General features: G+C 50.3%; 1 protein-coding gene across 1 annotated transcript; it reads left to right on the top strand.

Moving 5' to 3' along the window:
- Positions 1 to 2,069: 2,069 nt before the first annotated feature.
- LOC147700781 (olfactory receptor 1G1-like) lies at positions 2,070 to 2,996 on the top strand. The gene has a single exon (XM_086928487.1). It carries the CDS (start codon positions 2,070 to 2,072, stop codon positions 2,994 to 2,996), a length of 927 nt encoding a protein of 308 aa, XP_086784613.1.
- The last annotated feature ends 22,706 nt before the right edge of the window (positions 2,997 to 25,702 follow it).

Genomic DNA, 25,702 nt, shown 5'->3' with positions numbered 1-25,702 from the left:
TTGTTCATGCAGCCAGTTTGGAGCCAGGGCAGGTGATGCAAGAATCTTCAAGCACTTTAACTAGACTACTCTAGGATTTTCCCCTACATCAAAAAATTCAACAGGTATAAAAATAGGACCTTCAGACCCACTTTTCAGTTCAACTTCTGGAGCTGCAAAAGGACTGTCAGAAGAACTACTGCTGCTGTGGCTTGCTGAGTACCTCAGAGGAATGCTTTGCTGCACCTGGAAGGACTACTCTGTTTTCTGGAGCCTGCCTCCAACCCTCAGAGGCCTAACCTGCTACTTGAACCATGTTGTACTGGCCCAGCCTCTATTTGTATCCAATGTGCACTCCATTGCAATCTGCTATATGTTTCAATTGTGCGCTAGTCTCATGCAACTAGATATCTGCTATTGGCGCTTTCAACTTTTAAGCACTATTCTTTACCTTCAATCAATCAAACAGGATTTATAAATTGCAGCAACCATTTGATAGGGTACCCAGGCGCTTGCAGGCCCCAGAGACTTATTCAAACAACCAGGTCTTAAGGGTCATTTGGAATTTCGGAAGTGAGGTGATGGCCTGGAGGTGCATGAGGAGGCGGTTCCTGAGCTCTGATGCCATGTGACAGTAGGAGCATCCCCCACTTCTGCTTCGGTAGATATGGGGAGTATGGTTGTGTGAAAGGGAAGTAGAGTGTAAACTTATAGACGGTTATTGGAGGGTCAGGTGGAGGTTAATATATGTGGGTCCATAGTTGTGTATAGCCTTGTGTGCATGGGTCAGCGGCTTGAATTGGCATGTCTTCTCTATGGGGAGCCATTGGAGTTGCCTGTGGTGGGGTGTGAGATGGGTTAGTCGGTGTAGGTTGAGCATGATTCTGGCTGCACCGTTTTGTGTAGTCTAAAGTCTCTGTAGGAGGTGTGTGGTGATTCCTACATGGAGGGCGTTGCCATAGTCCAATCGGCTGGTGATGAAGGTCTGTGTCACTGTGTGTCTCCTGTGTAGGGGTAGCATGTGCAGAGTGAGGAAGCAGGCAAAAGAGATGGCAATGATCTGTGATTTCATGGTAAGATTGTTGTCAATGATGATTCTGAGGTTTTCTGGCCAGGTCAGAGGGAGTTGGTGCCAGTCCTAGGTCTGATGGCCATCAGGAATCATTCCATGTTGTTGCTGCTGTTGCCAAAGATCAGTACCACTGTCTTGTCTGTGTTCTGCTGGAGGCAGTTGTTCTTCATCAAGTTGATGATGTTTGTCATGCATCTGCTGAAGTTGGTTCTTGTGGTGATGAGATCATCTGTGAGTGAGAGAATGAGTTGGGTGTTGTCTGAGTTGGAAATTATGGTGGTACCGTGGGATGTTGGCCAGCAGGGTGATATATTTGTTGACAAGTGTGAGGCTCTTCTTCAATCAAAATAAAAGGAAATCATAACTCTGGTTTTACATATTGGATGTTTGTCTTTTTGATAATAGATTCCTTACAATGTACTCTATTTTTCGAAATGAGTGTGGGATTTTTCTTGTTTTTTCACTTTATTGTTGTTTGTGTGCTGTGTAAATACATTACGCATTGTCTCTGAGCTGAGTCCGACTAAATGTGTGCCAAAGTAAAAGAAGGCCAAGTACAGATTCATTTAGCGGCTTTTAATTCACTCTGACAGGGATTGTTACCCAATTTCTGATCTGTGACCCTCTGAAACAGACAATAATGTGACACAACCTATTAGCACATAGGTTTCATTGCAGAATTACAGACAGGTCAGCCGACAACAGTGTTCAAATTGCACTCGCCTTTTGGGATGTCATTAACTTGTGTTTGCTTTAAAAGCTACCCCTTTCCCAGACATGGCACCATGCTTATATTCTATGCTGATATTCAATGGTCTGTGACTAGAAATATCAGGCTTAATGAGATTTATTTATTTATTTCCAATTGTTCATTGAAAATGTCTTTTTTTCCTTTTTAAATGATTTGAAAACAGTCAAGTTTCTTATTTATTTTCCCCACAATCGCTTATATTTACATTGCTTGATTCTCCATTTTCAGATTATATTCAAATCAGAGTTGTGCAGTACTTCTGACAAAATGGGAGGGCAGAACCTGAGTTCAGAGGAAAAGTTCCTGATTGTGGGATTTTCTGACCTTCCTCAGCTGAGAGTTCCACTTTTTGTTACATTTTTACTAATTTATCTGCTAACTGTGGTCGGAAATCTTCTTATCATGACAACAATTTATTCTACTTTGTGTCTGCACACACCTATGTATTTCTTCCTGAGCAACTTGTCCTTCATCGATATCAGCTATACCTCAGTTATTTTCCCAGTGATGCTTGGTCACTTCTTTCAGGAGGGTATTCATGTAACTTTGACTGAATGTCTATTGCAGATGTATTTTTTCATTGTCATGTTGTCTACAGAAGTGGTTTTTCTCACAGTCATGGCTTACGATCGGTTTGTGGCCATCTGCAACCCGTTACGGTACTTAACCATCATGAACAAGGCTATGTGCATCCAAATGGCTGCTGTAAGCTGGACAGTGGGACTTTTAGATGCATTACCACACACAATAGCTGTGTATACACTCTCCTTCTGTGAGTCACATATAATTGACCACTTTTTCTGTGATGTGACAGCCATGATGAAGATTTCTTGCACCAGCACTCGTGGAATTGAGATTCTTACCTACATTTTGGGTGCTCTTTTGACATTGATGTCATTTGTTTTAATAATCATTTCATATATCAACATCGTCTCATCAATCTTGAAAATCAAATCAGTTGGCGGAAGAAACAAGTCCTTTTCAACATGTGCTTCCCACCTCACTGTTGTTGTGCTATTTTACGGTTCACTTGCTTCTACGTACATGCGACCAACATCAACGTTTTCAATTAAAACCAATAAGATATCATCTTTGGTGTATATCGCTCTTACCCCACTGTGTAACCCAATTATATACAGTCTGAAGAATACAGAGTTTAAAAATGCTGTCAGGAAAACAAAGAAAAGAACATAGAATATAGCAATGGGCAATGATTCATTGGCAAAATCACTTTTAGGTAACAAATATCTTATGCACATGTTCAATGTTAGTAAATCATTTTAAAAAGGCATTTCAATGATATTCGTTTTTTTTGCATTCCACACCACCCTAGGTCAGACACTGGCTATATGCAAATCAGCCTTGACCCTGTGCCTCAAGGGAACAGTCCAGTCCGAACTACCAAGCCATGTCTTTCTAAGACCGGAATCAAGCATCCAAGGACCGGTTTCTGGCTATCAGCCTTCTTCAGCCTGGATAGCTTGACTCCAGTGATGTGGAGAGCCTGGGACTCACGTCTGAACATACCCAGCCCACTCGGGGTGAAAATTGCAAAAAACACAGTTGATGGACAGAATGCAGAACAATGTCTTACATTCACCCCAGTACAAAGATCTGGGCCTAAATCCATCATTTTTTGGCACTCCACTCCACCCTAGGTCAGACAATGGCTATATGCAAATCAGCCTTGACCATGTGCCTCATGGGAACAGTCCAGCCCGAACTACCAAGCCATGTCTTTCCTAGACCGGAATCAAGCATCCAAGGACCGGTCCTCAGAAGCTTGTTTCCGGTTCAGGGAAGAAATGGCTTGGCAGTTCGGGCTGGACTGTTCCCATGAGGCACAGGGTCAGACTGATTTGCATACAGCCATGTCTGAACTGGGGTGGCAGAGTGGGCTTAAGAATGGTGATGGATTAAACCCAGATCTTTTGACTGGGTGTGAATGTTTGATTGATTCAGATGCTCCATCCATCACCACCCCCTTTTGTACGAGCTTACATGGCAACATTAGTTTTAAACATCATTATCAATTTAGAACATATTATCTAATCAGATTATTATAGCAGTTTAAAATAAAAACCTGAAAATGCCTCTCATAAGGGCTCATCCAAATAACTATCTATTTCATGTATTTGGAATTCACCACAAGCTGAATCTTGAATCAACTATTTAGGTCCTCATGGATTTTAACTGGAGCACATTACCCTCAGGTCCCTCCAGTCCTCATCCCACTGGGAGTACATAAACGGTTCTTCCCCAATATTCTGCCTGCTCTTTTTTCTGTCGGGTAACAGGAATGGGACGAGGTGCTAGGTGGTGCTACTGCTGCTCAGTTGTGGCAGTCTTTGGCAGGCCCATTAAGTCTTCTGGGCTGTTCCAGATGTTGTGGGTCTTGTTTGCCTCCCGGCCTTTTGTGCTTTGCCGGGAGGCACAGATGTTGCCAGCCCACCCTTTGCCGCTGGTGCACCAGCCCACCCGGTTGCATCCAGGTTGCTAGGGCATGTCTTCCTGGTGGCTGGGCCAGGAGAAAGTGGAAGCTGAATGGCATCCTTGGGGCTGTGCCGGACGTTCCCTTGGAGTGCTTGTTGGCCGTGTGGTCACTTACTTACAGAGAGTCCGCCTCCCACCATTCAAGTCCAAGGCCTCTGAAATCATCTGCGGCGTACCACAAGGATCCTCACTCAGTCCCACCCTCTTCAACGTATACATGAGCCCCCTCGCGGCCATCGCCCGCCAACACAACCTCAACATCATCTCTTACGCAGATGACACTCAACTGATCCTATCTCTCACCAAGGACCCCAGCACCGCCAAAACTAACCTTCACGAAGGAATGAAAGAAGTCGCCGAATGGATGAAACAAAGCCGACTGAAACTGAACTCAGACAAAACAGAGGTCCTCATCCTAGGTAATTCCCCCTCTGCATGGGACAACTCCTGGTGGCCAGAAGCCCTCGGAAATGCACCCACCCCGACAGACCACGCACGGAACCTTGGCGTCATCCTGGATTCTTCACTCTCAATGAACAGACAAGTCAGCGCCGTATCGTCTTCCTGCTTTAACATTCTTCGCATGCTCAGAAAAACATTTCGCTGGATCCCCACCGAAACAAGGAAAACAGTCACCCATGCTCTGGTCACGAGCCGACTGGACTACGGAAACACCCTCTACGCAGGTACCACCGCTAAACTCCAGAATAAACTACAACGAATCCAAAACGCCTCAGCCAGGCTCATATTAGACATCCCACGCAACGAACACATCTCTGGTCACCTTAAAGATCTCCACTGGCTACCCGTCAATAAGAGGATTACTTTCCGACTGCTCACCCACGCACACAAATCACTCTACGACATCGGACCAGACTGCCTCAACTCTCGACTGTCCTTCTACACCCCCTCCCGCCAACTCCGCTCTTCCAGCCAAGCCTTCGCCACTGTACCTCGCATCAACAAGACCACCATGGGAGGCAGATCCTTCTCTTACCTGGCTGCCAAAACCTGGAACTCACTCCCCGCTTACCTTCGCCTCACCCAGAATCACCTAGCGTTCAGAAAGCAGCTTAAAACGTGGATATTTGACAAATAATCATCCCCCCCTTCCTAAGCGCCTTGAAACCCTCTGGGTATGTAGTGCGCTATATAAATTTTATGACTTGACTTGACTTGACCGGCTGCCTGGGTGCTTTGGCTGGTGGTGCGTGCCTGGGCTGGCTGATGGGGGCTTTCTTGTTGCACAGGAGTTTGCCAGCCCTGGGGATGAGTATCGCATAGCAGTTTTCCTCTGCACTTTTCATTGATATGCTCTGATGCTTTGCATTTACTGTGCACAGCCTGATCTCTGGACTTACTTACGGCTGCCCTTTTGTGGCTGAAATCACAGGAGCTGTGCTGGGGCTGCTCCTGGAGTGCCTGCTTGCCAGTTGGAGGGTTTGGTTGCTACCAAGGTGCTCTGGCTTTTGGTGCATGCCGGGGCTGGCAAGTGGGGCCATTGTTGTCGCAGGCAGTTCAGTCAGGTGTCTGCCAGCCCCGGGGATAAGTACTAAATAGCAGTTGTTCTTTTTCTTTCTTTTCTGCAGGTTGGCTTTGTTGAGAGAGGGTATGTTGCATTTGGTAGGACCTGGAGTCCCTGGCTTTCTTGCACGGACCTTTGTTGTCAGACTGCGAGATCTCAGTCTGCTGTGTCTCTAGTCCCTCTCTGCGACAAGGTTCGAATCCATGCTTTGGTGGCATTGTCTTCACTCAATTTTGCCTGGTGCTTTGTCTTGGTGGTATGGGCATGTCTGTTGATGTTCCTGGCTGCCTTCCTGCTGTTTATTCCCATGCAAGATGCTGTGGGTCAGGGGCTGGATGTGTGCATCTTTTGGCTCCTGTCCCTCCTCCTCCTCCTGGGTTTGTGTCCCTCCGGCAACTATTCTGTGTTGTTGATCGTTTTTCGGCAGCAGGTGCCTTGGTTCAGTTTGTTGGTCCCTTGACAAATGTTCTTCGGTGTCTTGTTTTGTCTGAAGCTTGGTTTCCTGCCCCGGCCAGCTTCCGGCAGGGTGCCGTTTTGTGTGCCTGTTGGGTGCTGGTCGTTCTGTCTCTTTTAGGTAGCTGCACTTTTGGTTACCCTGCTGTTGCTGGTTCTGTTTGGGTCCAGTTTCCGGCCTGCCCCTCTTCCAGCCTCTGATCCCTCTGTGTGTCATTCGGCTGTCTGTCCCCCGGGCTCGGTCTTCCTTGGGTTGTGGTGTCACCATGGGAATTTTGGTCTCTTTGTGTTGCTTTGGTTTTTGCCTATGTTTTTTTGGGTCTCACTGTTTCTGTTTCGGCCCTCCTTGGTCCGTTCTGTTGGTGTTGGTGGTGCATTCTCTCCCTTGTCTCCTAGTTTGGTGCTTCCTGGTTCGGGGGTTTCTTTGAGGTGGTGTGTTCGGCACTGGCCTTTGGTGCATTGGTGCCTTAGGAGTCACCTTTTGTGTGTCTGACTGTGGGCTTTCTGGCTTCTCTTCCTCTTCTTGGCATCTTGTTTGGGTGTGGGTACTCCAGGCCCCTGGAGGTCCAGTGGGTATTTGACTGGCATGGCTGCGGACGACCTACCTGTCCTTTCCTTAGGCTTTTACTCTGCGCCTGCGTTCCCCTGATGTGGGCTAGGCTGTGGAGGGCTGTTTGGCTACCCGCTGGCAGCTTGGTGTCAAAACTACAGTAAACACTAAGGGGAGCGCAATACTTCCCTTAGTATTGACTATAGTTTTGGCACCACAGTCTACACTGAGAGGAGGGTAAATTGTGGACTGCATGTACCATGATGCAAAGAAGCAAACTTTTCTGGGATATTATTTAGTGTCCGGCCACACCCTTTTTCCTGCCCAATCTGATTTTCATGACCTACTCTGCCATATATCATATGTTCCTAATGTTCCTTTTTGTGAAAATTGTATTCCGGCCCATTGATTACACTTCATTCCGCCAGAACCAGAGAGTACTGCCTGGGTGAGGAGAGTATAACCCAAGCCTGACAGCGGACGTAAAGATATGACTCGTAAATGACCTCTGTAAATACCAAATGTTGTAAAGTTAGACTTTTGTCTCAGATTGCGTTTGTGAATTGGGCCCTACAATTTTATTGTTGTGCCTCGTAGGTGGTGCTACAATGAAGGAGGTGTGTTAATTTCAGAGCAGCAGCACCTTGTGTGGAATATTTGCTCAATGGAGAAGGCTTCTTAAAAAGAGGACCACCCCCAAATAAAAGCAGCATGTTAGAACTGGGGTTCTCGAATTGGCAGAGATAGGTACCTTTTTCCAAACAGGGACCCTTGTCATGGTAAGGGGGAAACACAATTTAAATAACTCCTGCTCACCCCTTTGATAGCTTGGCACCAGCAGACAGGCGTATCCCAAAGGCAATGTGTAATGTATGTGTACCAACACTCACTGTAACATAGTGACAAATTACACAAATGGACACCATACCAGTTTAGACAAATAAGGTATCTTTTTCAAAACCAAACAAGACCAAAATGACTTTGTTCTTCTTTGTTCAAGGGTCTCTGAGCCCAGATCCCAAACAAGCTCTGTCCCCGCTGGTGCAGCATGACCACAGGGGAGACAGCATTGTGAAAGGGTGACAGGCCCTATTCAGGTGCAAAGAAAACTTCTCCCACTACTCTAAATGCATCCAAGGTCTATTCAGCTCAGCTAAGAGTCATCCAGGAAGGACCAGGCTCACCTCAACCCCACCAATGGCTGTCTACAGTTTAAACACATCCCCAGCCCCTATCACTTCAAAACAGTCAATCCACAAACAGGCAGAGGCAAACATAATGGTTAATCAAGAATATGCCTTTTTTAAAGTGGAATTTTAGGACACACAATTTAAAAACTTCTTTACAAAAAGATATGTTATTAAATTCTGAGTTCAGAGAGCCTAAAAATAATTTCTCTATCTTGTCACAATGGCGTGTTAACCTAGGGTGCAGATAGCATTTCAATAGTGAAAAACGGAATTGGCAGTATTTTACTATTTGGACATGTCACACACACCAGTAGATGCCCTACTTTTCACCTACACTGCACCCTGCCCTTGGGGGTACCTTGGGCCTACCTGAGGGGTGCCTTACATGAGGGAAAAGGGAAGGTTAGGGCCTGGCAAGTGGGGTGTATTTGCCAGGTCGACATGGCAGTTCACAACTACGTGCAGACACTGCAGTGGCAAGTCTGAGACACATTTACAGGGCTACTCATGTGGGTGGCACAGTCAGTGCTGCGCTCCCACCAGTAGCATTTGATTTCCAGGCCCTGACAAACAGTGCAATTTACTTGGGGCTTACCAGTAAATTATGATAACAATTTACATAGAGAGCATATGCCCAGAATTCTAAAGCCAACAAAAACAGGTCAGGAAAAATAGGAGAAAGAAACAAAAAGGGTCATTTCCAACACATCACACAGGACAATGAAATGTGACATATTTATTATAGTGGCTGTACATACTTATTTAGCTGACACTGATGCAGGTGTGTTTATGTAGTGTGTGTTGCTTCCTTTGGCGTTTCTCTGTTCTTTCCACATGCCATGCTTCTCCTTTCTGCATTTTCCATTCTGCTCACTCGTAAAGCAGCTTGCCAATTATGCTACCTATTCAAATATTTTAGCATTTGATCTATAGATTGTGACAGTGACGGGGCACATCACCAGTTGCTTGTTATGTATCTCTGAGGATTAGCAGTGTTGAATCACCAAGGTCAAGGACAAGGACCTGATTTCATCTTTCCTGGCAAACCGTACCCAGACAGTAAGGCTGGGAGATTTCTATTCTCCTATCTCTGCACTCCCTTGTGGAGTTCCACAAGGCTCCTCGCTAAGTCCTATGCTATTCAACATCTATGTAGCGGACTTAGCGAGGGTAATAAAGGCCCATGGAGTACGGCTTACATCTTATGCAGATGATACCCAGCTGGTTCTGGGTTTCCACAAGGACGGCCTTATTGTGGCAGCCAACTTCCAGAGAGCTATGCTTGACCAGTAACAACGCTCATAAATTGGGTTTATTTTTTTACAGAGTTTTATATCTCGCAAACTTGACCCAAAGATATTGGATATCAGAGCGCCTTACATAGCACCATTTGCGTTACAGGAGGACACATTCATTTTTTGGTTAGGCACGGGGAGATTAAATGATTTGCCCAGAATCACAGGATGTTCAGCTTTGTTGCTGAGACTCAAACCGGGTTCCCCAGATTTGAGGTCAACCGCTCTAGCCGTTAGGCCAACTCCTCTCTTTTGCTGGTGGTACATTAACCAGTATTTTTAACAGATTGTTAAAAAAGTGAATATTGCCATCAGACGTGGAAAAAATAAAAGCAGATGTATCTTTTTAACATCACTCTTTAATAGTGCTGATTTCATCTCTATGGTGATCACTTACAGGCTACCTACTTGTACATGGAAATAGTATGTTTTTTGGAAAGCGTTCAGGGGGTCTGTGGTGGCTTGTGCATTCCATGAGGTGGATGAGATCAGTGCTGGTTTAGGGGTATCTTGACTCTAGTCCTAATATAGTGACTGCCTCTGTGGGATGCTGGGAAGACACTGGTGGATAGAGAGCGATCAGATCACCTTCAGGCTCTTGATGACGCTCATCTTTAGAATGAAGAAGGAATGGCTGAGTGCATCTTTGAGGATAATGGAATAGGATAGAGCATCAGTGAAGGCGAAGACAACGTCTGACTATATGTTCTCCGTGTGGGAGAGTAGAAGGAATCTTCAATCAGTACTTAAAAGTGGGGAGGATCATATGAGAAATTCACGTTTCCGTCCCATAGCTCACATCTATATATTCTAGTTACAGTGAAAATACAAGCATAGGTAGAGTGCCTTGTCTCAACATGAAGGCATCCAGGAACTATGAAGGTGTTTGAAATGGTCGATCTGCGCTCTACGAAGCAAGGAGGGAAAACACATTGCATTTTACCTATGATGGAGCACAGGGGATACGATGGAATTGGAAGGGAGAGTATAAAAAATACCTTGATTCAATCCAGTGTCTTCTCTTTCATGTATGGCAACACACCATCCTCCCCACGATCCAAGATGTGGCACAGAAAGCAGTCTCTCACCCATTTCAAGACCAAATAAATCAAACATATCTTCCAATATTGATTAACTCTACTGACAGAGGACATCAATAAGACTGGCTTTCCTTCCATATGAGTGCACGGAAACACTGGATGAGCTTTGTCTTTCGCCTTGCCACATTAATATTTGCGAACCCCTCTTGAATTGCTATTTCCAAAGTAATTCTTCAGTACATTAGGGATTGTGATTCCCAAAATATGATTTGGCATATCCTAATGTTAGTACATCTGGTCCTCAGAATAGTCACAACATGTTGAATACAAGGTATTTGACATGATCCCTTTTTAAAACATAAATATTTGATACTAAACTTTGCAGGGGACTTGTTTGCTGGTGAAGATGAAGAAGGATGATTTCAAGGGGCTTGGTATGAAAGAACAGATTCTTAAGCAAAGCCAGGACCTCAGCTTCACCAGGGATCTTAAAGGTCTGGGAGCAGCAGGTTCGGTTGAGTGATGTGGAAACAGCTGTCATTTTATCTGACAAACCAGAGATTCCCTTCATTAGCGAAGATGATGCTCTGGAGGTGTGAGCCTTGGTGTGCCCTCTGTAAATGGCATGTCATTATTAGAGCACTTCAAAGCCTGAACCTGGGCTGCCAGGTGAGGAACTGATGTGGCTCATGTGAGGTGGAGATACAGGGGTCCCCTCCATGGCTACAACAATCACTCATGCCAACTCCATTCCAAACACTGTATTCTATACTGTGCAGATATACAGCTAGACACCTGTATTCTGAAAATGGGCCCCAGTGGGTCAATCGAGCCTGAAGGTCCCCCTGAAAGTGAACACAAACCACCCCAGGTTTCAGCCTACCTCAACCTCCCCAGCTGGAAACAGCTGGAGCCACTGCAGCATGGACCACTCAGGACTCCTGTATCAGCAGCCTGCATCCGTGGATCAAGGCAGCAGGACACGCACCCATCTGAGCCATGGGCAATCCATCTGGCACACTCCTTTGTTTTCTAAATATTAAAGGCATGTTCCAAACAAGGGCAAACCAGTCTCCCCCACCCCCATTCCCCACGAGGGACAGTCCGGGTTGGAGTTATTAATAAAAAGGGTGTGCAGGCCAGAAATTGATACATGCGTATATACCAAGAATCGCTAAAGGAATGCCTGACTAAGGGCTCATTAGGATGGCGGACGGAAGTGCGTCCGCAGCCCTGGAGTATGCGGAACAAGCCTTTTCTGTGTCCGCCTGCCGCGGTCACTCCGTCCGCCATATCAGGATTGGAAAGAGTGTCAAAATTCCGTCCGCGACGGAAGAGCACGCTCCGCCGCCCAACTACACCCGACCACGCGGCGGACATAACCAATCCAGAGACTCCGCCGTACGGACTGACGTCTACGACCATCCTCCAAATCAAGATGGCGGAAAATACACATAAAAGCGCTGCGGAAAAACAACCTGCCTGAACACTGCGCATGCCCCACAGCGAATATACCATACATAGCTGAGATACCCACCACAAGCTGCTCGCCGACATGGACCCAGCACTACACGCTTACCCGATACTCTTCGCGATCCACCACGTCCTAGTCTTGGCCCACTTTCGAGGACACCGCAGGCACGCTACAAACCATTCGCTGTCTGGAGGGGAGTACCTGCAAGGGTCGTGACTTTGGGAGGGGGAGTGTCATGTGTCTGAACCCACTGATTTGAATCAAATACAAATACACACCTGTATCACATAGCAAAGAATGACTACGACAAACCACGACACATGATTGACTTGCTTTATTACACATAATCGGGGTATAATCACAGTGTATGCTTGAGCATGGGCATTGTGGCCACCTCAGCTGGTACATCAGAGGCAGCACATGAGGTCAGACAGCAGTATCACACCAGCAACAGGGCAGTGTTCGTAACAGAGCAGGCACATCAGAGGCAGCACATGAGAGGGCAGACTGCAGTATCAGAACAGCAACAGGGCATAGTTGACACCAGAGCAGGTACATCAGAGGCAGCACATGAGAGGGGCTAAGTGCATCAACAGTCCATTGCACTAAAAAGGTACATCAGAGGCAGTACATGAAAGGGGCTAAGTGCATCAACAGTCCATTGCACTGAACAGGTACATTAGAGGCAGTACATGAGAGGGGCTAAGTGCATCAACAGTCCATTGCACTGAACAGGTACATCAGAGGCAGCACATGAGAGGGCAGACTGCAGTATCAGAACAGCAACAGGACATTGTGGACACCAGAGCAGGTACATCAGAGGCAGTACATGAGAGGGCAGACTGCAGTATCACAACAGCAATAGGGCATAGTGGGCACCAGAGCAGGTACATCAGAGGCAGTACATGAGAGGGGCTAAGTGTATCAACAGTCCATTGCACTGAACAGGTACATCAGAGGCAGTACATGAGAGGGGTTAAGTGCATCAACAGTCCATTGCACTGAACAGGTACATCAGAGGCAGCACATGAGGGCAGACTGCAGTATCAGAACAGCAACAGGGGATTGTGGCCAACAGAGCAGGTACATCAGAGGCAGCACATGAGGGCACGCAGCAGTATGAGAACAGCAACAGGGCATTGCGGCCAACAGAGCAGGGACATCAGAGGCAGCACATGAGGGCACACAGCAGTATCAGAACAGCAACAGGGCATTGTGGCCAACAGAGCAGGGACATCAGAGGCAGCACATGAGAGGGCAAAATGCAGTATCAGAACAGCAACAGGTCAGTGCTCGTAACAGAGCAGGTACATCAGAGGCAGCACATGAGGGCAGACAGCAGTATCAGAACAGCAACAGGGCATTGTGGCCAACAGAGCAGGTACATCAGAGGAGGCACATCAGGGCACACAGCAGTATCAGAACAGCAACAGGGCCTTGTGGTCAACAGAGCAGGTACAAAGGAGGCAGTACATGAGAGGGCAGACTGCAGTATCATAACAGCAACAGGGCATAGTGGACACCAGAGCAGGTACAGAAGAGGCATCACATGAGAGTGGCTAGGTGCATCAACAGTCCATGGCATCGAACAGGTACATCAGAGGCAGTACATGAGAGGGGCTAAGTGCATCAACAGTCCATTGCACTGAACAGGTACATCAGAGGCAGTACATGAGAGGGGCTAAGTGCATCAACAGTCCATTGCACTGAACAGGTACATCAGAGGCAGTACATGGGGGCAGACAGCAGTATCAGAACAGCAACAGGGCATTGTGGCCAACAGAGCAGGTAAATCAGAGGCAGCACATGAGGGCACACAGCAGTATCAGAAGAGCAACAGGGCATTGTGGCCAACAGAGCAGGTACATCAGAGGCAGCACATGAGGGCACACAGCAGTATTAGAACAGCAACAGGGCATTGTGGCCAACAGAGCAGGGACATCAGAGGCAGCACATGAGAGGGCAGAATGCAGTATCAGAACAGCAACAGGGCAGTGTTCGTAACAGAGCAGGTACATCAGAGGCAGCACATGAGGGCAGACAGCAGTATCAGAACAGCAACAGGGCATTGTGGGCACCACAGCAGGTACATCAGAGGCAGCACAAGTACGTGTTCCAAGCAACCCGTCCCAAGGACCATAACAGTGCAAGTCTGTTTACAATAGACAATGTACACACCATGTGCAATGACATGTGAGTGAAGTGAACAGCACCTCACATCACAGAATCAGGTGGATTGCGTGAACTACCTGCCTCAGACAGACTGCCAGCACCAGAAACTGGAGTGTGAGACACAGCCACAGCTCGAGTGACTGACACATGAGCCACAGACCCAGACACACTGCCAGCACCAGAAACAGGAGTGTGAGACACAGCCACAGCTCGAGTGACTGACACATGGGCCATAGACCCAGACACACTGCCAGCACCAGAAACAGGAGTGTGAGACACAGCCACAGCTTGAGTGACTGACACATGGGCCACAGACCCAGACACACTGCCAGCACCAGAAATAGGAGTGTGAGACACAGCCACAGCTCGAGTGACTGACACATGGGCCACAGACCCAGACACACTGCCAGCACCAGAAACAGGAGTGTGAGACACAGCCACAGCTCGAGTGACTGACGCATGCGCCACAGACCCAGACACATTGCCAGCACCTGATACAGGAGTGTGAGACACAGCCACAGCTCGAGTGACTGACACATGGGCCATTGACCCAGACACACTGCCAGCACCAGAAACAGGAGAGGGCACAACTGAGACAGTGCTACTACATGATGCATGACAGCAAACAACAGACACAGTGCCACTATCTGACACATGCGAGTCAACTGCACCTGCGCCACTGGGACCACTGAAATGATGAGCCACAGGGTGGCTCTGGGAGCTGGGGATAGTTGCACTTGAGCGACATCGGGGTGGGCATGTGTCAATGGTGTGTGTCTACGTCTCTTAGGGATATGTGAGTGCACCCTGGACAGGACAGGACTGGCAAGAGGTTCGGACTGAAATGAAATATCACCCACCATAGGTGGAGCATCTGCTGCCGGGGGTCTGCTCTCTGGGGACGTGCTGGAGCCTGCTTGTCGTTTGCTGTGTGGCTGCCATCCGGGCTCTGCAACATGTGTCATGGGGAATGCTACAACAGGGTCCACCTTCCTCTGCTCCTGACGGGCCCTGATGGGAGTGGAGGTAAGGGGTGACTCCACCGCAGAGACATCTGTATTCCGTTCCCTCAACAACATCAGCCTCAGTGCAGCCAGGGGTGATGTATGCCTGTCCTTGATAGCGCCAGTGTCAATGGGAGAAGCCTTGTCCCTTGGATGTGCCTTTTCCGTAGGAGGAATGTTGTCTCTGGACTTTCCCTGTTCCCTGGATGGTGCCCTGTTCCTGGCAGCAGACTTGTCGTCTGTGGTGTACCTGTCTCCAGAACACACCTTCTCCCTGTGTGTGTCCCTGCCCTTGGGAGTGTCCCTGCTCTTTTGAGGTGAATTTGTCTTTTGACTGTCTTTGTCCCTGCCCTTGGGAGTGGCTCCTTCCTTAGTAGTGTCCCTGCCTTTGGGAGTGGTTCCTTCCTTAGTAGTGTCCCTGCCCTTGGGAGTGGCTCCTTCCTTAGTAGTGTCCCTGCCCTTGGGAGTGGCTTCTTCCTTAGTAGTGTCCCTGTCCTTGTGAGTGTCCCTGCTCTTTTGAGGTGCCTCTGTCTTTTGACTGTCCTTGTCCCTGCCCTTGGGAGTGGCTCCTTCCTTAGTAGTGTCCCTGTCCTTGGTAGTGTCCCTGCTCTTTTGAGGTACCTTTGTCTTTTGATAGTCCTTGTCCCTGCCCTTGGGAGTGGCTCATTCCTTAGTAGTGTCCCTGTCCTTGGGAGTGTCCCTGCTCTCTTGAGGTGCCTTTGTCTTCTGATTGTCCTTGTCCAAGGGAGTGTCCATGGACCTGGTAGTATCCCTTGCCTTGGGAATACCTTTTGTGTGGGATGCATGTGTAGCATGTAAAGGCATTTCCCCCAACACCACTTGTGGGTCCTGTGTGTGAACTCCAGTGTATCTGACGTTGTCTTTGTGAACAGATTTTGCTGAGCTAGGGGATGGTGTCTGTGCCCTCCGTGCCCTGACATGCTGTCTGACGCTGCTTCTAGTGCAATAACCTGTATTTGAGTCCTGGTCAGAATATTCACTCCCCCCTGAGACATCCAGTGGTGTAGATGGGGAAACAGAAGTAGCACCCTGTCCATGCGACTGTACAATGGCAGACAACACACTGCTTGCCAATGACTGAACAGTCCTGTGTAGACCAGCAAGATCGCCATGTATCCCTTCCATGAATGCCACCACCTGCCCCAACTTCCTATTGTGGTCTTGGAATGCATTTATCATATTGGTCTGCCCCACACACAGCTGTCGCAGCAGATCTACAGCCACAGCACAAAGTGCATTTTGGGTCACCGAGGCTGGGGCAACGGTGCCTGCACCGAACGCCACTCTGCTCCCATTACTCCTGCGTGCACGAACAGTACATGGTGCAGTTGGCAGCAGTGTTGGCCCTGTGTGCTGTGTCCCGACCGAAGGTGTTGATTGCCCACTCCCAGTCTGTGACAACAGTGCTGACTCACCAACACTGTCGGAAGATGAGGACGATGGGGTCTCCACATGCGAGTCCTCAGGGACGGTCCTGTCCCCCTCTCCGGCGCAGCCCTCTTCTGTGTCAGTCCGCGTGTGCACGAAGTCTGATCCGGATGCATTGCCTCCACTCATCTCCGCCGTCTGTGCCCTCTGCCAAAGCTGAAATGCACAGAAAAGAGGTGTAAGTCATGGGCACATTCACGTACAGTAGGACAAGGAATCCCTAATGCCATTGCTGACAAAGTACATCTAGCCCCCAACCTGCACACGCCCACCCCTACCAGTCATCCTCACATGAAATAAGCGGTGTTGGCCGTGAAACATGTACAGCATGGGGACAGGGCAGGAGCACGTACATCTGCACACATGTCTTGCCATGGGTCGACGGACCACTACGGCATGTGCTTCAACACTCAACTGCTAAGCAAGTAGGGTGTCAACATGCCGGACCTGGAAGTCAAATTAGACTTCGCCAATGGCACCAACATGCCATTGCAATGATACATACGCAACACGGAAGTCACTATTGTGTCTGAGCACCAATACATGCATTGCACTCCCAAGTAACATACACAGACAGTCTGCTTACCGCTAGTTTGCTGTTGATCCATACGCAGCCGGTCGGACAGGTCAGGATGTGTCACAGCAATGATACGGTGCATGAGAGGGGTCATGGAGTATCGGGCCAGACGTGGCATTCTTGGAATCATCCCCAGTGTCACTTCCGCTACATTCTTTCTCAACCTGGAAATGTCGTCCCAGCGTTTGTGGCAGTGTGTATGTCGTCTATTGGATACCCCCACAGCCCGTACATCATGTGCAATGCTCCTCCACACATCCTTGCTAAGGTGCAGCTTGACCTACCATGATGGGAGACAAAAGGGTGCAAGTCAGTGGACAGTTGGCCAGTCACACAGATAGGGGCAACACGTATCTGTCAGCAGCCATGCACATTCCGACAAATGTGTTGGGCCCACAGCACACAGCCAAGATTGCAGAGGCCAGGAGTCATTGACCACCTCATGCACACCAACATGTCCCCCACTGCACTTACCACCTGTCCGGGGGCGCCGTACATCCGTCCGAAGTTGCGGAGCACACCGTCCACAAGGACATCCAGCTCCGCGGCGGTGAAGGGACGAGACCGGATCTCTTTGACTCTCGACATGGCAAGTTCACGGAGTATGGCACTAGAGCAGCAGTCGGTGGTCAGCTCAGCAGTAGCAGGTCGAGGTGATGGTCACAGGCAGCAATCGGTGGTCAGCTCAGCAGCAGCAGGTCGAGGTGATGGTCACAGGCAGCAGTCGGTGGTCAGCTCAGCAGCAGCAGGTCGAGGTGATGGTCACAGGCAGCAGTCGGTGGTCAGCTCAGCAGCAGCAGGTCAAGGTGATGGTCACATGCAGCACTGGTTCCCAGCGTTGAATGTGTGCTTTTGGTAATCACACATATATAGGGCCCTCAGGCCATGTCAGTGGCATACGTCGCCAGCCATTGGTCAGCCCTGGATGCGTGTTTGTAAAAGGGCCAATGACTGGCACTGGTGTTGCGGTGCACTGCTTCCGATACTTTCGATTGGGCGTTCCGACTTCCCATTGGCTGCATGTGCACGGACCGTCACGGTCACACATCGGCACCCGCATGTGCAAGCTTCCGGGACGGATGCTTCTATTGCAACAATGTTCAATCACTGGTGCCGCCATGGCGGGGCACGTATTCGGCGGTGGAGGTGCAGGTCAACACATCCTTTAGCTGATGTCAATGGACATGGCAATTCATGACCCCCCTTACAGTCACATTGCATCATCCACTGTACACCAGCCAGCCCAGCGTGCCGGCCATGTCAACCACCGCTGTTTCAGGCCCTGTCCACTACCGCAGTGCCAGGCTCCATCCACTACCGCCGTGCCAGGCCCGGCCCAGGACCGGCGTGCCGGCCATGTCAACCACCGCCGTTTCAGGCCCCGTCCACTACTGCAATGCCAGGCCTCGTCCACTACTGCAGTGCCAGGCCCCGTCCACTACCGCCGTGCCAGGCCCCGTCCACTACCGCAGTTCCAGGCCCCGTCCACTACCGCCGTGCCAGGCCCCATCCACTACCGCAGTGCCAGGCCCAGCCCAGGACCGGCGTGCCGGCCATGTCAACCACCGCCGTTTCAGGCCCTGTCCACTACCGCAGTGCCAGGCCCCGTCCACTACCACGTGCCAGGCCCCGTCCACTACCGCAGTGCCAGGCCCCGTCCACTACCGCCGTGCCAGGCCCCGTCCACTATCGCAGTGCCAGGCCCGGCCCAGGACCGGCGTGCCAGGCATGTCAACCACCAACGTTGATATGGCCTGCACGGCGGTAGTGGACGGGGCCTGGCACGGCGGTGGTTGACATGGCCGGGACGCCGGTCCTGGGCTGGGCCTGGCACTGCGGTAGTGGACGGGGCCTGGCACGGCGGTAGTGGACGGGGCCTGGCACGGTGGTAGTGGACGGGGCCTGGCACTGCGGTAGTGGATGGGGCCTGAAACGGCGGTGGTTGACATGGCCGGCACGCCGGTCCTTGGCCGGGCTGGTCCGGCCGATGTACAGTGGATGATGCAATGTGACTGTAAGGGGGGTCATGAACTGCCATGTACATTGACATCAGCTAAAGGATGTGTTGGCCTGCACCTCCAACGTCGAATACGTGCCCCGCCATGGTGGCGCCAGTGATTGAACATTGTTGCAATAGAAGCATCTGTCCCGGAAGCTTGCACATGCGGTTGCCGATGTGTGACCGTGACGGCCCATGCACATGCAGCCAATGGGAAGAGGGAACGCGGCCCGCGTATGCCCATTCGTAAACAGCGGAAGCAGTGCACCGCCATGGCGGTGCCAATGATTGTATATTTTCAGACGATGCACCATGGTGTATTGTCTGCAGTTGCGTTATGACGGTTGTGTGCGTGATTGCGTGACTTCATATGTCATGCTCTATTTCATGTGTGTCCATACTATGCCCATCGGTGTGCACACAATGTGCAACACATGTGCATGTCCACGTGTTGACATCGGGTATTTCCCTACACACGTTTCTAGTTCTTCACATCTACACAGTACATCCCGGCTGTATCGCCACATTCTGAATCTGTTGTCAGTGTGTGGTTTATGTGAGGTAATAACAATGGTGGGGGTACACATGCATTCAGTGTATGTGTGTTGCCTGTTGTGTCACCATGCATGTAATGTCCGTATGCCCACCATTATTGGTGTTGCCATTGGTGCATGATGACATGGTGTGTGTGTATCTTTATCGTTTGTGTGCATGCACTTGCATGTGTGTCTGTGATGTTCTTTCTATACATTTGGATCATGACACATGTCTTGTTGGAAGTAATGTTGACCTGAGACTAAGTTGCATTGCACATGTTGAGACACATCATGTTGCTAGTGGCTGCACATTGTTGCTACGGCACTCCATGTTGTAGTGACAATCAGAGATGTCACACATATGACAATTGTCCACAACATTTTACTTGTTGGTAGAGTTTGATGACATGTGATTGAGTTGCACAGCCATGCATTGTTTGTGAATTGACTTCCATTCCATCTACTCCCACACAGGAGGGCTCCAAATGTACATCGCCCATACACTGTGCTGGAGGATATGGTTGACGAGGAGGTGATCAGGAAATTCCGGCTTGATCGACGTAGATTGATGGAGCTTGTAGAACAGTTGTCTCCTCACCTGCAGCCACGAAGAACCTATCCAGGTTCCATTACACCCACAGCAAAGGTGATGGCGGCACTACACTTCTTTGCAACTGGCACCTTTCAGTACACAGTTGGACATGCCGGGGGGATGTCACAGTCCATGTTCAGCATGGTACTTTGGGATGTTCTGAAAGCCATGATGCTGTACAAGGATGACTACATCCATTTCCCACAGCCGTCAGAGTTGGCAGCGGTCAAAGCAGACTTCTATGCACTGGGTCAGATACCACACGTAGTGGGTTCCTTCGATGGCACACATATCGCTCTCATTCGACCACGGGCACGTGAGTAGGTGTATAGTAATTGGAAGCACTTCCATTCCCTCAACGTGCAGGTGGTGTGCCAGGCCGACAACATCATATCCATGTGTGTGCAAGATTTCCAGGCTCTGCACATGACTCCCACATCATGTGGAGCAGCATTGTCCCCCAACTGATGCAAATCTGCGTCCAGCACATGCGTGGCTTGTTGGTGAGTATGCTGTGGGGACAGAAGTGATATCTGTGTGGCATGGGGTGCCCACCAATTCTGGTTGTGATATTTCTTTCTCTCTCTTCCCCCAACATAGGCGACTCGGCTTACCCAAACAGGCCTTGGCTGCTGAGTCCCATACGTAATCCAACTACAGCGGGTGAAATGCGATACAATGATGCCCATGGAAGGACACGTAGAGTGGTTGAACGTACTTTTGGACTGCTGAAATCTAGGTTTCGGTGCCTGGATAAGACCGGAGGGGCCCTGCCTTACTCACCAGGCAAAGTATGCAGGATCGTGATTGCCTGCTGCATGCTCCACAACCTGGCCATGCGCAATAACATAGAACTGCTCTTGGACCCTGAAGAACAACAAGTTCCTCACCCTCCCATCCCACCCATGTCGACTGATGAGGATAGTGGTGAGGAGGAAGGGGTGGACCAGAGTCGCCAGCTCATTGATCGCTACTTTCCTTGAATGTGAGTGACTACCTCTTGTGCTGCTTGACTATGCCTTATGTATGTTTGCTGGTGTTGTGTGGTTCTGGTGTGCATCATGTGTGTGTTCTGCTATGTGATGTTTGCATGTGTGTTTGTTCATTTATTTGGACATGCAAGTCTCCATGATGTGTGTCCTCTCATCCAATGATTTTGTGATGAGTGTGGTTTGTGGAATGTTGCACTGCAGTGTGTTGTGATGGGTGTGATTCTGTTTCCTGACGTGTCTTTGCTGTCTCTGTTTTTCCCTAGGTCACTCCCGCTGTGGCATGATTATGTACGACTTGGATCCCTGCACCTGGTAACATCTGTTTCTGATACAATAATGTGAATAAACATGGAGGCAACACATCATTGAGTGAGTAAGTGGTATTTATTTACAGGTTGTGCATTGGTGCTGGTGCATAGTTACAAATAAGTGTGGGGTGGGGGAGTGTGAGTTGAAGGTAATGGCAGATGAAATGTCCGTGCTGACGCCACATTGGTTGGTGTCTGGCTAGTCCAGCAGACCTGTGCCAATGATTGCATATGTGGGACTGGATAGTTTGCTGGGTGAATGGCTGGTTCAGGCAGTGTCTGAGTCATTGTCGGCCCCTCTTGGGGTGTGTGGATGGAGCATCCCCACTGCTCTCCCCCACTTCCAGCCTCGGACGGCCCCTCCGTATTGGAGGCGGGACGGAGTCAGCTTGGGGGGCAGGTTGCTCAGGGGCCACATCCGTCGCCAGGGGCGCAGGTGGCGGTGGCCGTGGTGTTGCTGCCCGTGGCGTTGGTTGAGGGGGGGTGGAGGTGGGGGTGTTGCAGGCTAACCATTCCCTCCACATTGTTGTCTGCTGGGCCATGATGTCCACTATTTGCCCAAGGCGGCTTTCAATGGCCCGCAACGTGTTGGTGTTGTCCACTGAGTCCTGGTGGGCACGATCTGCCTGTGCCTGGCCACGCTCGTAGGTAGCCTGGACCCTGGCTAGGGCTTCCAGTGACTGTGCCACAGGATGGGGTGGGTGTCCTTCCTCTGCACGACGTTGTGTGGAACTCCTGCCTGGCTGATGTGGCCTCGGCTCTCTCGTTTCACGCCCACTCTCCCTGCGTGGCTGAGATGTCGTAGGCCCTGCGTCGTGCGGTGGGTTAGGCAGGGTGGCAGAGGCAGGAGTGGTGGTACTGGTGGTGGTGGAGGTGGTGGTGGTGGTGGCTCTGCAGGTCACTATGGCCGGTGTAGCAGGAGTTACACAGGCGGCAGTAGTCGGGGCTGGAATTTCCTGTGAGCCAGAAGGCCCTGGCAGCCCGCTTGGGCCCGCACCATCCTCCGCACCGGAGCTGGCTGTGGCATCGTCCCCAGAGAGTCCTGAATGTGTGTGAGGCGAGTCTTGAGGCCGGATGGTGGTTCCACCATTCAGATTACGATCATCTGGGGAAAAAGATTGTGCAGATCAGTACTGTGGACGTTACGTGTTTATTTCAAATTGATGACATTTCAGTGTCCAGTCGCACACACCCCACCCACCACCACCGCCCTCCCTGTGGACAAGGGGGCCTGTTGGGAGTTGTAGTGCTATACTCTCACACACCCCACCCACCACCACCGCCCTCCCTGTGGACATGGGGCCTGTTGGGAGTTGTACTAGTGACCTCTCACACATCCCACCCACCACCACCCCCCTCCCTGTGGACATGGGGGCCTGTTGGAAGTTGTACTAGTGACCATCCCTGTGGAAATAGGTGCCTGTTGGGAGTTGTAGTGCTATCCTCTCACACACCCCACCCACCACCACCGCCCTCCCTGTGGACATGGGGGCCTGTTGGGAGTTGTACTAGTGACCTCTCACACACCCCACCCACCACCACCGCCCTCCCTGTGGACATGGGGGCCTGTTGGGAGTTGTACTAGTGACCTCTCACACACCCCACCCACCACCGCCCTCCCTGTGGACATGGGGGCCTGTTGGAAGTTGTTGTGCTATCCTCTCACACACCCCACCCACCACCACCACCCTCCCTGTGGACATGGGGGCCTGTTGGGAGTTGTACTAGTGACCTCTCACACACCCCACCCACCACCACCCTCCCTGTGGACATGGGGGCCTGTTGGAAGTTGTTGTGCTATCCTCTCACACACCCCACCCACCACCACCGCCCTCCCTGTGGACATGGGGGCCTGTTGGGAGTTGTACTAGTGACTTCTCACACACCCCACCCACCACCACCACCCTCCCTGTGGACATGGGGGCCTGTTGGGAGTTGTAGTGCTATCCTCTCACACACCCCACCCACCACCACCGCCCTACCTGTGGACATGGGGGCCTGTTGGGAGTTGTACTAGTGACCTCTCACACAACCCACCCACCACCACCGCCCTCCCTGTGGACATGGGGGCCTGTTGGGAGTTGTACTAGTGACCTCTCACACACCCCACCCACCACCACCGCCCTTCCTGTGGAAATTGGGGCCTGTTGGGAGTTGTAGTGCTATCCTCTCACACACCCCACCCACCACCACCGCCCTTCCTGTGGAAATGGGGGCCTGTTGGGAGTTGTAGTGCTATCCTTTCACACACCCCACCCACCACCACCGCCCTCCCTGTGGACATGGGGGCCTGTTGGGAGTTGTTGTGCTATCCTCTCACATACCCCACCCACCACCACCGCCCCCCCCTGTGGACATGGGGGCCTGTTGGGAGTTGTACTAGTGACCTCTCACGCACCCCACACATCACCACCGCCCTCCCTGTGGACATGGGGCCTGTTGGGAGTGGTTTACACGTTGGTGAGTATGTGGACTACATGCCTGGGTTGGGGCCTGGGAGATGTGTCTTCTGATTCGTGTGAGGCACACCATGTTGTTGTGCTTGTGGTGCTTGGTTTGTACTTACCAGCCTCTTCTCCTTCCTCAACTCCTTCAAGGCTCTCTGGGTGCAGTATGCCCAGCACCTTTTCCTCCCAATCGATGTAGGGTAAGGGCTCCAGGGGTGTTCCGCCACCAGTGTGATGTGCCCGTAGATGATATTTGGCACGGATTCCTTTCACCCTGGTTTTTAGGTCATGCCACCACCTCTGTATCTCGTGCTTTGTCCTTGGCACGGTCCCTGACGCATTCACCCTAGTAACGATCCTGTCCCACATGTGATTTTTTCGAGCCACGGTGGTCTGCTGGACTAGGGCCCCGAATAAGTGGGGTTCAACACGGATTATTTCATCCACCATTACCTTCAACTCTGTCTCCGTGAATTTAGGGTTCTTTTTGGGTGCCATGATGTGTGGTGCTCAGGGTGTGGGTTGAGTGAGTTGGGAGGTGCAGGTGTGTGGTGTGTAGGAATGGTGTTTTGGGTGTTTGTGTTGTGGGTGTGTTTGGGTGGTGGTTGTGTGTCTTCTATAGGTGTATGCTGTAGGTAGTCTTGGGCCTCTTGCTAGCAGCTATGCTGTGATGCAAAGGATTTCGGTAGTGGGTGGGAGTACTTTTATAGTCTGTGTCTTGGTCCTGTCTCAATGGTTATTGGCAGTCAGGTGCTAGGTGGGTGTGTTGACTAGTGTGCATTATTTGGTACTTGGGGGTGGGTCATTGTGTCTTGTGATTGGTTTTGAAGTTTCAGGTGGGTGGTAGTTCTGTTTCCTGTGTTTGCTATTTACTTCCGTCGCACTTTTTGTCATTGGTTTGACGGTAGGGATGTTGTTCGTGTTGGCCTTCCGCTGTGATGCACGGTTTCTCATTGCATTGTTACCGCAGCGGACGTGGATTGCGGTGCGTACTTGGGTACTGGCGGCGTTATCCTAATCGCGGACACGGAGACTCCGCAGGTATAGCGGTAGATGTGGCTGTTCCCGCGGTCATGTGCGTACGTGGAGGCCGGTGTTTCATCGGTTCCGTCCGCTTGCGGCGGTCTCAGGTGTACTCCGACCGCCGCGGACAGAGTTTGGTGTGCTCCGTCTGCCGCGGTTGGAGTTTCGTTCAAATATTATCCTAATCTCTATGGCGGTTTATCCACGGAGCAGTCCGGAGTATCTTGCCAGCTTCTTTGGCGGACGGAACACGTTTCCGTCCGCGATCCTAATCGACCCCATACTGTGGACACCTGACAGCTGTGTAAGCGTGTTGTATTTCCACATGCATGAGAAAACATGTACTCTTAACTCAAAATGTGAAGCACCACAGCTACGGACACGCATTTATATGAAATTCCTGGGGTGTGAGCAATTTAATACACAATCATACTTTATATGAGTCTTTGAAGTTCTGCGCATGGATGTCCTTTTCTGTAAGTGACTTGTCATATAGGATGAGAAGCTGCAGTGGAGACTCACTGTAGCAATGCGAGATGTAAAGGGGATTTTATGGTGGATGCATGAAACACATATAAACGTGTTCTAGTTTCTTGTGCTCTGACTGGTGTAATCTGCTTCATTTTCTTTCCACTGGAGCTGCTGGGCTCACTGCTACATGTATTGTTTATCTATTGTTTACTCAAAGCGGTAAAGAAAAAGATATATGCACAAGTTTGAAACGAAATGGCATAGCACAGCACTGCAAGAAATTTAGCTGCGCCGCACTGCGTCATTTAAA

This window comes from Lissotriton vulgaris, chromosome 7, assembly GCF_964263255.1.
Source record: "Lissotriton vulgaris chromosome 7, aLisVul1.2, whole genome shotgun sequence".
Classification (NCBI taxonomy): Eukaryota; Metazoa; Chordata; class Amphibia; order Caudata; family Salamandridae; genus Lissotriton; species Lissotriton vulgaris.
Note: the sequence above shows the minus strand (reverse complement) of the source record. Positions and strands in the feature narration are given on the sequence as shown.

Excerpts from the sequence above, each read along its gene's own strand:
- LOC147700781 (XM_086928487.1), top strand. The coding sequence starts at position 2,070 with ATGGGAGGGCAGAACCTGAGTTCAGAGGAAAAGTTCCTGATTGTGGGA.